The sequence below is a fragment of the Pseudophryne corroboree genome, chromosome 6, assembly GCF_028390025.1.
Source record: "Pseudophryne corroboree isolate aPseCor3 chromosome 6, aPseCor3.hap2, whole genome shotgun sequence".
NCBI lineage: Eukaryota > Metazoa > Chordata > Amphibia > Anura > Myobatrachidae > Pseudophryne > Pseudophryne corroboree.
The window spans coordinates 192,339,590-192,354,823 of NC_086449.1; the positions used below are offsets into that span (position 1 = coordinate 192,339,590).

Sequence of the window (15,234 nt, forward strand, 5' to 3'; positions counted from 1 at the left end):
ATGCTAACATAACAACTACTCACCTCAGGGAAGGATGTTAGGTGTACATTTACTAAGCAGTGATAAGAGCGGAGAAGTGAGCCAGTGGAGAAGTTGCCCATGGCAACCAATCAGCACTGAAGTAACATCTATAATTTGCATACTATAAAATGATACAGAGCTGCTGATTGGTTGATGGGGACATTTCTCCACTGGCTCACTTCTCCGCTCTTATCACTGCTTAGCAGTGGCGTAAGTTCATCACAGTTGCCCGGAGGCAAGATAAATATTGGTGCCCCCCTATTTCCTATATTAAGATAAATATATGTATGTATGTGTGAGTGTGCGTGTGCGTGTGTGTGTGTGTGTGTGTGTGTGTGTAGTGTTCTGAAAAAAATGTATATACTGTATTTATACATTTAATTGTCTTTTATTTTAAATCACACATTTCTTAGCAGTCATACCCAGGATTAGAACCCATGACCTGTTACACTGACAGCAGACACTTTACTGATGGAGTTACTTGCTCCTGTACAGTAAGCATGAGAATTCTAACTATATGAAGTTACGTGTAATTGTCAGAGAAGTATCTTCATATAGTTAAAATTCTTATATTTCCTATACAGGAGCAAACAGCTTCATCAGTAAGGTGTCTGCTTCCAGTGTAATAGGTCATGGGTTCTAATCCTGGGTATGACACTTGTGTGAGAGGGTGGGCCTGCGGTGCGTGTGGTGCCTGCTGCCGTGCAGGTGTAGACTCGGTACTCACCAGGCGCCGCTCTCTCTCACCTTCAGGTACCGGAACCCTCAACAGACCTGGAAATCTTCACTCGGATCCGGACACGGCGATTCCCTCTCGGAGCTGACCGACGACCGAGCTGAGGAGAGAATGGTTTACATTAAAGGGGGTATCGACCCTTCTTCCACTGGAACAGGGGATACCCCAGGGGTGACCGCGACCTTCACCGGTTGGGTGAATGGTCATCACCGACACGAAGCTCTCGCACGTAGTGTGATGAAAAGGGATTCTCACGTCCGCGAGCAATCCCGATTCCGGCGCTCGGGGACAGACAAGGGACAAACGCACACAGATGTTACTCACCGTCAGTTTCGCACTGCGAACGTCTTCTTCTCTTACAGGTCCCTGTAAGGAGGTAAACAAACAGACAAACAGCCGTGCAGGGCCTAACTCTAACCTAGTGTCACACCCTATGCTACCTACAACGGCAGAGCCCTCAAACTAGCTCTGTGGGTGTGGTGCAACAAAACTAACACACTTAACGAGCTCACACTTCGCCCCGCACGGTAACATACATCACGATACACAATGCAAGCGACGGTACGGTCCCTTTATCTACCCGACTCAGAACACCCAGTAGTGGGGGCCGCACAGCTCACCCACCTACCGTACTCTCAGGGTGGCCTGAGCCTAATGCCCAGTGCCACCTTTACTCACCTCGGGGAAAACACTGATTCGCTGGGCCTAGCGCCCCCCTAACTGCACACAGGCTGGAGGCCTGACTTCGCCCACGGGCCTAGCGCCCGCCTAACTTGCTGCCCGTTGGGTGACCTGGGCCTGGTGCCCAGGGTCACCTTACATGTACCTACTGACCCAGATACACTAGGGCCTAATGCCCTCTAACGTCCCCACAGGCCTATTGCCTGAACTGCCCCTCGGGCCTAATGCCCGCCTAACTGCCCACAGGCCTGTGGCCTGACTATTCCTAAGGGCCTAGTGCCCAATTGTGCCCAGGCCTAGTGCCTGCCTATCCGGGCTGGGGGGGTTTCCCCAGCTACCCGTGGCCACGGGCCTGGAGGGCCCGACTACATGCCCCACGGGCCCCGAGGCCCAACCAAATGCCCACGGGCCGGGAGGGCCCGACTACGTGCCCACAGGCCGGGAGGGCCTGACTGTGCCCACGGGCCTAATGCCCGAACACCCGGTGGTCTAGGGAGGAGCGGGTACAAGGGCACCTGAAAAGGGCCTACCTGACCCGCTGGAAGAGGCACCAGGGGGGTGCTTCGTCAGCTCTTCGCTTCCCACCCCTGGTGACCTCTCCGGCGTTCTCCTTCAATCTTCGGCCGCTGGCCCGTCCTGGCCAGCGGCGCCGCCGTCGCTTCGCTGCGTCCAGCCGCCGCTGGACATCCTCCGGCCGCCGGGCGTCTTCCGGCCTCTTCCGCGGCCGCCCGAACTCCGACCACCGCGACCCGTTCTTCCGGCTCCTCCGCGCGGCGTCTCCTCTCTTCTTCTCCCGCCCGTCTCTTCTGCCGCTCTTCGGCGCGGCCTTTTCTTCAGGCTCCCGCCCGGCGTCTGATGTCAGACGCTGGGGGCGGGGCCTATGACGCGGCGAGCGCCGATTGGCTGGCCGCGTCCCTTTCTGATTGGCTGCCGCTCCGGGAGCCGCGATTGGCTCCCGGAGGGCGCCAAGATTTGAATGCCTCTGGTCCGGTGCAGGGAAAAGGGTAATCCCTGCACCGGACACCCGCCGCCACGCACCCAGCGCTGGGGACAGACAAGCTGCCCCAGCGCTGTCCCCAGCTAGGGACAACAACACAGATGTGCCCACCGGGCACATCTTTACATTTCCCCCCCCTTTTTCCTTTGTAGTCCCTACAAAGTTCCTCACGACGTCCATTGTCCGCGGGTCAGGGAATTCCACGGTCCTTCCGGCGAAGGTGCATTCGGGGGCCCAGCCTGGACCAGCTGTGACCCCACATCCTTCCTCCTCCAGCTCCGGGTTCCTCTTACGTCCTGACCTCCATCGGCGGATCCTCTGGGGGAGTGGTATCTCCTCACGGTCGCTCGACGTTGGCCACCAAGGGGAATCTTCCTCCACGGGGACAAGTCACCCACTCTTGGCCTCCGATATCGTCTGTGGCTTCGTCCCTGTCTTCCGGGTGTGGTATCGACCACCACCCAACAGCGGAATCCTCCGGGGCATCCGTTTCCTCCCGGGCAACAGCCACCACATGTCGAATTTCCTCATGGGGCATCTCCAAAGGTCCTGTGTCTTCCTCTGGAACGGGTCCTCCCACGGCATTGCGATCCTGTCCCCGTACGTCCGTCCATTTCGGCACTCCCGGCAGGTATTCTTGCTCCAGGACTATCTCCTCCTCTTCACGGAGGGCATTCAACTGGGAGCATGACTCCACCCGATCCTGCCAGTCACTCTCGTCGGCGCTTCCGATGCCAGAGTCGTCCTCCATCTGTTCTGGGAGGGATTCGTCGGCGGACAGCTCACCGTAGTCCGAGTCTTCCTCCGATATCTGGACTGGGGTATTATTTTCCTCCTCAGCGTACTTCGTCCTTTCCGCTGGCACCTCTGTTTCCTCAGCGTACTCCTTCGCTTCCGCTGGATCCTTTTCTTCCTCAGCGTACTCCTGCGCTTCCGCTGGCATCTCTTGGTACCCAGGACACTCCTGTTCCGCACGTCCTGGTCATGGACGGTTCCATCGCGGGGAGATTCCGGACGTCTCAGACACTGGGTCTTCACGCTTTTCTTCGCAGCGTGGTCTCTTCACCTCCCAGTCGTCCACCTCCACCTCATGCGGGAAAGGATTCTGCCTTACTGGGGTCACTTTCTTGGGACAGAGCAGGTCCGCGGCATCTTCCCAGGGGCACTCACTGGCCGCATGTCCTGGTCGCCGACACTTCCAACAAGGGAGGGCCACTGCCACCTTCTCCAAGACGGGTTCCTGGTCCACCTCCTTCACTGGGGAATCTTCACCCGTTGGTTCCGGCTCAGAGGAAATGGGCACCTGCGAACTAACTTCAAGCAAGGCCTTCCGCTCCATTTCCCTGGTTTCCTCCTCCCATCTCTGGGCGCGACCATCCGCAATCATCCGGTCTTCATTCCACGGACAATCGGGAAGCGCATGTCCTCTCGACTCGCAGAGCGCACACACAGGCTCTGCAGCCACCCGGTCCCAAAGCTGCTGACGAGACTCCGTCATCTGCTTCACCGTGGCCTCGTAGTCCGTCCTGTCTTCCGTCCATGGGCATTCCAGGAGCCGATGTCGGGGATCTCCACAGCTTTCACACCGGGAATCAACCTCGTCTTCGCTCGACTCTTCGTCCCAGGGACAACTGTTGTGCTCATGCCCGTAGTTTCCGCAGAGCAAACATCGGGACTCCTTCACTTGGCCCTGCTGACGTCTTCGGTCCGCTTCCTGGACCACCTTCCTTGGGGACGCCTCTCGCCAAGTACACTCGCCGGCAAAGTGTCCTGTTTGCCGACATTTCTTGCAGGGCGTCACAGCGGCCTTCTTGCGCCCCTTCTCCCGGCGCTCTTCTTTTCCACGCTGGACCGACCGCTGCACCATCTTCAGGATGTCTGCCCCAGACACCGTCACCCAGTCGCTCTGGTCCGCACACATCCGGGGGTGAGTCTTCTCCGGAGCCGTCCGCAGGGAGGTCTTCTTGGTGGCGTTCCACATCGTGTCCGTGATCCGGTCTCTTTGATCCTGCCGACTACGCCAAATGTGAGAGGGTGGGCCTGCGGTGCGTGTGGTGCCTGCTGCCGTGCAGGTGTAGACTCGGTACTCACCAGGCGCCACTCTCTCTCACCTTCAGGTACCGGAACCCTCAACGGACCTGGAAATCTTCACTCGGATCCGGACACGGCGATTCCCTCTCGGAGCTGACCGACAACCGAGCTGAGGAGAGAATGGTTTACATTAAAGGGGGTATCGACCCTTCTTCCACTGGAACAGGGGATACCCCAGGGGTGACCGCGACCTTCACCGGTTGGGTGAATGGTCATCACCGGCACGAAGCCTCAGCCACCCAGATTTCACACACTCGCGCTCTCGCACGTAGTGTGATGAAAAGGGATTCTCACGTCCGCGAGCAATCCCGATTCCGGCGCTCGGGGACAGACAAGGGACAAACGCACACAGATGTTACTCACCGTCAGTTTCGCACTGCAAACGTCTTCTTCTCTTACAGGTCCCTGTAAGGAGGTAAACAAACAGGCAAACAGCCGTGCAGGGCCTAACTCTAACCTAGTGTCACACCCTATGCTACCTACAACGGCAGAGCCCTCAAACTAGCTCTGTGGGTGTGGTGCAACAAAACTAACACACTTAACGAGCTCACACTTCGCCCCGCACGGTAACATACATCACGATACACAATGCAAGCGACGGTACGGTCCCTTTATCTACCCGACTCAGAACACCCAGTAGTGGGGGCCGCACAGCTCACCCACCTACCGTACTCTCAGGGTGGCCTGAGCCTAATGCCCAGTGCCACCTTTACTCACCTCGGGGAAAACACTGATTCGCTGGGCCTAGCGCCCCCCTAACTGCACACAGGCTGGAGGCCTGACTTCGCCCACGGGCCTAGCGCCCGCCTAACTTGCTGCCCGTTGGGTGACCTGGGCCTGGTGCCCAGGGTCACCTTACATGTACCTACTGACCCAGATACACTAGGGCCTAATGCCCTCTAACGTCCCCACAGGCCTATTGCCTGAACTGCCCCTCGGGCCTAATGCCCGCCTAACTGCCCACAGGCCTGTGGCCTGACTATTCCTAAGGGCCTAGTGCCCAATTGTGCCCAGGCCTAGTGCCTGCCTATCCGGGCTGGGGGGGTTTCCCCAGCTACCCGTGGCCACGGGCCTGGAGGGCCCGACTACATGCCCCACGGGCCCCGAGGCCCAACCAAATGCCCACGGGCCGGGAGGGCCCGACTACGTACCCACAGGCCGGGAGGGCCTGACTGTGCCCACGGGCCTAATGCCCGAACACCCGGTGGTCTAGGGAGGAGCGGGTACAGGGGCACCTGAAAAGGGCCTACCTGACCCGCTGGAAGAGGCACCAGGGGGGAGCTTTGTCAGCTCTTCGCTTCCCACCCCTGGTGACCTCTCCGGCGTTCTCCTTCAATCTTCGGCCGCTGGCCCTTCCTGGCCAGCGGCGCCGCCGTCGCTTCGCTGCGTCCAGCCGCCGCTGGACATCCTCCGGCCGCCGGGCGTCTTCCGGCCTCTTCCGCGGCCGCCCGAACTCCGACCACCGCGACCCGTTCTTCCGGCTCCTCCGCGCGGCGTCTCCTCTCTTCTTCTCCCGCCCGTCTCTTCTGCCGCTCTTCGGCGCGGCCTTTTCTTCAGGCTCCCGCCCGGCGTCTGATGTCAGACGCCGGGGGCGAGGCCTATGACGCGGCGAGCGCCGATTGGCTCGCCGCGTCCCTCTCTGATTGGCTGCCGCTCCGGGAGCCGCGATTGGCTCCCGGAGGGCGCCAAGATTTGAATGCCTCTGGTCCGGTGCAGGGAAAAGGGTAATCCCTGCACCGGACACCCGCCGCCACGCACCCAGCGCTGGGGACAGACAAGCTGCCCCAGCGCTGTCCCCAGCTAGGGACAACAACACAGATGTGCCCACCGGGCACATCTTTACACTTGTAAAATGTGTATATTCAGTATAATAAAGAGGATGTGATTTGTCAGGTGCAGGGACCAGTGAGGAAGTCAGCCACTGAAAAGACAGCGACAGCTATCAATTAACTTAATTCAATGGTGTCACAGAATGGGAGGAGACGTGCCTCCCTTCAGAGCAGGAGCGACTCCGCTGCCTCCCAGAGTTCTGCCTCTGCTGCTTAGTAAATGTCCCTCTTAGTCCTATAGTAGTGCACCTATTTCCTGTTTCTGACCATGAATTAGTTAGTACATCATAAAGGGGCTAATTCAGACCAGCACAGTATATGAAACTTTTGTCCATGTGAAATTAGTACATCTTCCATGCAAATCTGAAGTTTCACCCAATTCTATCTCAGTGCCTGCTCACCAGACCACACAGAAAGTGCAGGATTGGTGAGCAGGAGAGATAGATGCAAACTTATATTTGTGCTTGCAGCTTTGAGCTGCTGTTTTCACCTAACCAGTTGCTATACTTCTGCCAGCTATTGTGTAACTACAAGTTCCAGCATGCACTGGCTGCTATTGATGAACCAGAAATTTCACCATGGGCTGCCAGTCAGGGCTTCCATCAGAAATTGTGGGTCCCAGGACTGGCGGAATAGGCAAGCCTTCTCCCCCTATTCCCGGACATGACTCATGTCAAAGGGTCTGGGGTATTCCTGACGGGTGGCAACCTGACAAACACTGCACACACAATATATAACAGCAGTACTAGCTCACTGTGCTTCACATAATCATTCTCCTGATGCTGCCGGGTCTCTCCACCTCCTGCACCGACCAGAGTCTTTGCTTTCACTCTTTTCACTCTTTGCTTTCACCATATTTGTGAGGAATTTACTGAAGATTATATTAAGCCAGGTACACACCTGTATGAGACCTGTATTGGGCTGATGGTCGGGCCAAATTCTCTTTGGCCCGGAACATGCCTGTACACACCAGCACGATGTAATTAAGGGCGGAATGATCACTGTTTCATCCTGCTTTAAAAAGCACTGGGTGGCATGTGATACAGTATCTTCCATTTGGCCGTCCTGAAGACGTTGCATATCACCCACAGGAGCGGGCAATAGTGGGTACACACTAGTCAATATGCACGATTTGTCATGCCCACACGGCAAATCGTGCCGATATCGGCATGGTGTGTACCCAGCCTTACAATTAGATGGCAACAGAGTACAAGGTTTAACTGTATGAGACTGACAGATGTTTTTTTTTTAAATCATCTTCTCTTAAAGCATGTACAAATCCCGGCTTCTGCAATTGATTATTTTCTTCCCAAATTCAATTTCTACTATTTATTATGTGCCAATTCTGGCGATTGTGACTGTTTCCACACTTGGGGAGGTGGAGGGGATTAGTTACAGAAATGAAACAAAGCTGAAAAGAATCAGCAGATTGCCTGGTATACGGGGCTCACTGTCAGGCAGGGGCTGTGATGGGCAGTAGGAACAACAAGAACTATTTAATAAGAACCATGATCAGCCCTAATATACTGTACATTCCTCCCAGCTCTACATAGAGCGTTAAATCCTAATTCTCATCATTTTGTTCCTTCAATATCTGGTGATCTCTCTGCTACTGTAGGTTCCCTTTTGGAATGGATGTAGCCAGGATGAGCGCTGCGTACCTGACCTCTTCCTGGATGTGAGACACGATATCCCGACTGCACTGTGAGTATGTGTATATAGTATGGGGGATTCTATGGGGCTCATTATCTACAATATTTCTATAGTGACATTAATAAATGTATATAATGTCCATCCATATTGCATTACTTTATTTTTCAATAGATATTCCAAACCATTCACATAAACCCTGCTATATTGTAATCAAATATATTGTCATGGGTGCCAGGAGCTACAAGAATATTTACAGTTTCTGGGGGAGATGTATCAGACATGTCACTGTCATTTTATAGAGGATTCAGTATGATTTACCGGCGGGTGGGATGCCGGCTGTCTATATCCCGACAGCGGCATCCTGCCTGCCAGAATGCCGGCAGCGGGGCGAGCGCAAAGATTCCCCTTGCAGGCTCACTGCACTCACCATGTGGACTCCCATGAGCATACCTCCCAACTGTCTCGATTTTCGCTGGACAGTCCCGTTTTTTTGGGACTGTCCCGCTGTCCCACCCGCGGGCCACAGTGTCCCGTGGTGGGGTGGGGGTGGGGGGGCAGTTGGGAGGCTCCTGCATTCGCAGAGCAGCGGTGAATAGATGTTGTGCGCATGCGCACAGCGTCTATTCAGTGGAGACAGGAGGAGAGGGAGCATGCCTCCTCAGTGACGGACACGGGGGAGTGGCTTGCGATCGCCGGCCATCCCGCAAAGCCACACCCCTTTTCCATAGGCCATGCCCCCTTTTTGGCCGGCGCGCGCAGATGTCCCTCCTTGCGCCAAGCAGCGGTTGGGAGGTATACCATGAGTGGGAATAGTCTTGTTTTGCCGGGCATTGTCGGCTGTGGGGATACCGGTGTCGGTATCCTGACCGCTGGGATCCCGACAACCGGCAAACTGATCTAATCCCTTTATAAAAGATCCTAGATAAATGATAGCTGTAAGCTGATTGGTTGCTACAGCAACGTCTCAGCTTTTTCTCTAGAATACAGTAACACTATCTCCTTGTCACGGGTGATTGTCCTCAATTGCTCCATTTATTTTCATTACTGATGGAATGGAAGGTGCTCGGCAAATGCACTGTGCAGGGAACATCCTGATTCTCAGCTGTCCCAGGGCACACATTTATGGTCCTTAATGCTTATGCACCATAAACCTCTACAGGTTCAGTAGGTTCATACGTTTATATTGTCATTTCACTCCATGGTTATTCCTAATGTGCTTGTCATTTTTAGTAACCATACTTCATTCCCAAGCTGTCTGTATCCTGCATTTCACAGGGCGAACACTTTTCCACCCAAATCTTTCAGTCACAATAACTATGGTCCCATAACTCCTGGTAACAAAAATTAACAGTGTGCATGGAATTTTTTTTTCTCTTACTTGTGAAGTAAAGGGAAGCATGGAGGGGGGGGGGGGGGGGCATGCAATGTCAATGCTGGAAGCAGTGGAGCAGTTTTTTTGCCACTGCACTTATGTCGCACAGCGCATGTGCCACGGTGGTCTTGCAATGGCGGTCGCAAACAGTACTTATTTGCATAGTGATTGTCAATAAGGGACCATTTGTGGGAGGTAACGGGCAAGTGGTGACTCAAATGCAGGCGTGTTGCGACTATTTCGGGGACGTGTCACAGCTTGTGAATGTAATCCTGTATGCCAGTGGTTCCCAAACCTCCTTGAATCATGGCGCACTAGAGTATAAGCATTTGTTTCACGGCGCCCCAAGGATAAAACTTTTTTATTGATACATTTTGAAAAAATATTACATTAAGTACACTTTGCTCACCTGTCATTCTTAGGGTTAGTTATATGGTGGTGTACAGTGGTGCTTCTGTTTGTCCACATGGTTTATGATTGGCAGCCACCAGCACTGGTTTTGCCTATCACTTTTACCACAAATAATTTCATTTGGTCCTGGACCTCCAACCCAAGGCACCCCTGCAAGAGCCTCGCGGCACCGCGGGGTGCCTAGGCACACAGTTTGGGAATGACTGTCATATGCAGTAGAAATGGTTCTGGCACCTTACGTCCAGCGGCCATACTGCATGGCCTTAGGGTTACGATTATCGGTCGATGTGTGCCCAGTGGTTGCGTCTTTGTGGTTCAGCGGGCATCTCAGTACAATCCTGGCGGCTATGACATTTGCATATTTTCGCACAGCTGCTGCATACTAATTCGCAGATGCGACAGCATTTGTGTACAACTCTGAATCAGGTCCATGGTTTTGTCTTATGATGTTTCCGTGTTTATAGACTAATACACTACCCATATACTGTTTAAGGAGTGCACCATATAGATGAATCTTACCGACATTGAGCTGCCTAATCCAGATTGTCTGATTTACCCATGAGCAGGAGTTATGGAGTGTCCGTAATGTGAATGTTTCCATCAGTCCCTCTGCACGCTAACACACAGTAGCACAGATGTGGAGAGTATAGGGTTACATACAGTACCTCCTCTGTCTGGATGTGCTGACTTCCCACTATCTAATAGGTCTCAGTGGTGACAGAAACAGAGTTTAGTTAAAGGGCCACAAACCTAATAAACTAATGTATCCCATATGCAAAGCAATCCTGATAGATTCACAAATGTGTATGTAAAATTTCCTATACCATAAAGAGAAACGCAGCCCCCAACATCTCTACTCCCACCAGCTGACAGAATGGCAACAATATACAACCTAAATCAGTTATTTTGTTATTTCCTGGGCTTTCCCTTCAAAAAGAAAATTTCAGTGAATTGTTTTAGTATTTTCACTTATGTAATCATTTCCTAAGAATAATCTTCCAATGTGTCATTTCACAAGTAGATTTAAGGACCTAAAACGGAAAATATTCCATGAACTATGAAAACAGTACGGTAATGTATTCTGTATAGTGCTGACACAGGTGCAGAGTTTTATGATTATGAGTCAGGTGAAACTCAGATGTGACGTCAGCATTTGCTGTAGAATGTTTAATTATTCTTTAAAAAATAATGGAGTGGAATAAACTATACTGACTGGAATAAACTATACAGACAGTTTCTAACCTGCAAAATAAATTAGAAAGTTCAACCTTATCTAGTTGCAATAGGTTACCTTTGTGCACCACGTGATGCCTTGTTTTCTTATTAGTTACTATATCAGCATTACTTTGTGCGTTGCAGTTTAGTAATGGTGTCATCTTCCTTCTTACACTCATTCTCTGCTCTCAGGGAGTACTGCCAGCGATCTCTCAGAAGATCCGCTTCAGACTGCGCTACCTTTATGCGTTCTTTCGACAATTCTGTCTTCATCATACAAGGAAGTAGAAGGCGAGTGGCCTTGGAGGCGACACTAGAAAACAGAGGGGAGAACGCATATAGTACCGTACTCAACATTTCCCACTCTCGGAATCTGCAGTTTGCCAGCCTGATTACTAAGGTATGCACACATAAGCCTCTGTGTTAACACAGGCCATCTATTCAGGAAGCTCCAGTTTTTATAGAGACACTCGGAGACTGGAAGGGTCTTAGCATGGGAGAAGGGAAAAGCAGAAACACACATTAGGAAACTTCCAAGAGAATGCAGTAATAATAGAGGTTTATAATATTTTGTGACCACCGTAGGTATCTATGGTGTGCAGGAGTTAAGTTGTGACTGAGATTAATGTATGGTTTATTATACTTTTAATCTAGTTTACTAGTGGGCCACAGGTGGCATAGTGTAGCATGCATTTGGGTCACATTACATCATTGTGGTCCATACTACTTTCCCAACCTTGAACCTGTTCCCAATAAATTGATGTCACTTAATGATCACAGTCCATTCACTCGGTGTAGCCAGACATAGTTTAGGATGTAGGGTTTTGTGAGACTTAATTCTGTTGCGATGATATCATAATGTGATACGACGCTGTTCTGCTAAAGTAATTTGCAGCCTTTTGTGGAACTGAGGGCTACCTGTGTGAGGCCCAGAGAAATATCATGTTGCCCACTCTTGCTGCTGGGATTGTACAGATTTTGGCTCATTTATGAAAGTTAAAAGCAAAACTCACAGTGTAATATTGGAAGAATGTTTAATCTAGAGAACAGCTCTCACAGGACTTTATTATACCGTCAGAAGAATGTCCTCTACCAGTGTATCAGTCCAGCTTTGGACTTCTGTTAAACAGCATTTTTCGGCTGGTTTGTCCATTACTCTTCCTTGCATATTATGAAATCTTATAGCGGTAAGAGCTGTCTCTGCCTATATTTATATGCAGCATGCAACATAGACATATGTAATAATAAATATTGTTCCTATGATTACTTCCTGCAAAATGTGCTGTCTAGGCCCACTGTGGCTGGCTTGCCACCTTCTGTTGCATCCTCTGCTAATTCTCTATGTGTCAACTGCAGGAGGAGTCAGACATTAAAATGGAATGTAAGAGTGATGACCACATTCCGCACTGCAAAATCTGTAACATCAGCTTCCCTTTCTTCAGAGCCAAGGCCAAGGTATGCGAACAGACAATTACTGACTGGCATGGTCTTTATACCTACTGCTGGCATACCACCACAGTATGTAGGAGAACTATATGTGTGGGTAGAATACCCCACTTGGTATTATCCATTAATACTGTCCTCAGTTTGTTGTGTTTTCTGGTTTATTTTCCAAATCAATGGCTGAGAGCTCTTCCAGGATATAATAAATTTCTAGTCTTATGACGGAAGTTCCACAGGAACAAAGAGGCAGATAAACTCTCCTCCCCACTTGACCACCATTGGCTGACCCCTAATCATGCCATAACAAACAAAAACAATTATAACACATCCTTAAAGTGGCAACCCTCAAAACCCCTTGTGGTTTAATATGACCTCAGTGCTTACATATATATACAGTATTCAGCCTTCGGTCGGACTTCAGTGAAAAATACGTTTTTGTCTATATGAGTGTATTTCCTTTTTACAGACACTACTACTCTCTACATATATTTAAATATTTTTTGCCTCTTCTAAAAATGCTCTCAATACCACCCCTTTCAGATAGAAACAGAAATTACCACGTGAAGCAGTTCCACCCGTTAATTTCATGAAACACACAGGTCCTTTTTCTGTGTGAAAGGATCGACCCAGGTTGAAATTCCCGGGACTTCGACTCTGGAATCTACCAGGGTCGGAGACACGGGAATTTCGACACGGGTTGACCCTTTCACACAGCCAAAATGCCTGTGTTGAAGTGTAGAAATGGATTACCAAGTAATACCTTTGGCGCTAGTAATGAGATGCTTTACTTAAGCTGCCAATACAATGGGGTTAGTTAGGCCCCGCAAATAGAACAGCACAAAATAGAAAATTAGCGCTAGGAAACTGGATATTTAAATGTATAACAATTTTAATCAAAATGATTTAAGAAATACTGTTGCAACAGATCAATAAAATACAATATGTGTAGTTAAATCCGGGCATATCGTAGCACTGCAAGAATAAAAAATTAAATGTAAAATTCCATAAACCTTAATGCTGCAAATTTGTTTTGCTGGTACTCAAATGATAACAGTTCATCCCCAAGAATGCTGCCACAGTCCAGGAACTATATTTAGCGATTGGAGAAAGAACCAACGGCTGTTGGTAGTGACCTTGAAAAAGCTGTGTGGAACAGCGAATCGTGTCGGTGGGTTAGCTGGACTCTGATTCTTCATCCTCATACCTAAAGCCTAGAAGTCGGATATAGGAACCGTTCACATCTGCAAATTGGAGATTTACATCATTGGACCTGAGCAATAAATTGGACCAAGCAGCATCTTGAACCAAGCCACGTAAGGTCACTACCAACAGCCGTTGGTTCTTTCTCCATTCGCTAAATATAGTTCCTGGACTGTGGCAGCATTCTTGGGGATGAACTGTTATCATTTGAGTACCAGCAAAACAAATTTGCAGCATTAAGGTTTATGGAATTTTTCATTTAATTTTTTATTCTTGCAGTGCAACGATATGCCCGGATTTAACTACACATATTGTATTTTATTGATCTGTTGCAACAGTATTTCTTAAATCATTTTGATTAAAATTGTTATACATTTAAATATCCAGTTTCCTAGCGCTAATTTTCTATTTTGTGCTAAAATACCTGTGTTGATCTGCAAATTAACGGGTCAAAATTCTCGACCCGGTAATTTGCACGTCTGTGTGAAAGGTGGGTCAGGAAAGGTCCTGGTAATTGCCGGGACATTCAGACTTTTCTGTCTGAAAGTGGTATCAGACAGTATGATGTGGAATTTCTTCTGGTAACCGTATTTTGATCCTAAGATAAGTGAAAAGGAGATTGTACTAGTGTCTGCTGCACTGGTCAGTTCCACAATGCATCATGTACAGCTGTGGAAATACTACATGGTGTTTTCGCTATCTTAGTCTTCCAGATCAGGGTGGATGGAGTGGGCAATCTGGCAGGACATGATTCTGATTCTGATCCTATCTATGTCTTTTTGATCAATAGGTGGCATTCCGAGTAGACTTTGAATTAAGTAAGTCTGTTTTTCTTCCATCTCTGCAAATCCATCTTACAGCAAGCAGGTGAGTAGTTATGTGTTCTGTCTGTTCTACAGAAAGTGCTCTGTTATCACAGTACTCTTACCAGGTCACTGATGCATGTGTGAGCTGGTTATTAGGTTTCCGGGATAGACAGAAAGTGTGTTCTATGTACTGCACAAAGACCCCGGGGAAGCTGTATCCAAATCACCTCAAGGCTAACACATTGATTTTACATTTCACCCTGTTTCATAATTAGTTTAATTACCTACTTTAAATTGGTCCCCTATGGAAGTCTCCCAAATGCAGAGGCATAACTAGGGTTTTCGGAGCCCAGGGCAAGATGAAGAGTGGGCCCCCCCCCCAAAAAAAAAAACACCAAAAGAAGTATGTGCGCACCAGAAGGGGTGTAGCCATGCACCAGAAGGGGTGTGGCCACTGAAAATGCCCCACAGTGCCAGTTATATGCCCCACAGTGCCAGTTACATTGCCCCACAGTGCCAGTTACAATGCCCCACAGTGCCAGATACATGCCCCACAGTGCCAGATACATGCCCCACAGTGCCAGTTACATTGCCCCACAGTGCCAGTTACAATGCCCCACAGTGCCAGTTACAATGCCCCACAGTGCCAGATACAATGCCCCACAGTGCCAGATACATTGCCCCAAGTGCCAGTTACAATGCCACACAGTGCCAGATACATGCCCCACAATGCCAAGCCCCACTCAGTGCCAGTTACATGCCCCATTAGGTGCCAGTTA

At 50.1% G+C, this 15,234-nt stretch overlaps 1 protein-coding gene across 1 annotated transcript in view; it reads left to right on the forward strand.

Annotated features, from left to right (window-relative positions):
- ITGA11 (integrin subunit alpha 11) overlaps nucleotides 1-15,234 on the forward strand; it is a 201,955-nt gene that overhangs the window by 136,845 nt on the left and 49,876 nt on the right. Inside the window, exons 19-22 of the mRNA XM_063925538.1 lie at nucleotides 7,974-8,059; nucleotides 11,199-11,406; nucleotides 12,363-12,461; nucleotides 14,440-14,516. Of these exons, the coding sequence (XP_063781608.1) occupies nucleotides 7,974-8,059; nucleotides 11,199-11,406; nucleotides 12,363-12,461; nucleotides 14,440-14,516 (470 nt within the window). The remainder of the gene's footprint in view (nucleotides 1-7,973; nucleotides 8,060-11,198; nucleotides 11,407-12,362; nucleotides 12,462-14,439; nucleotides 14,517-15,234) is intronic.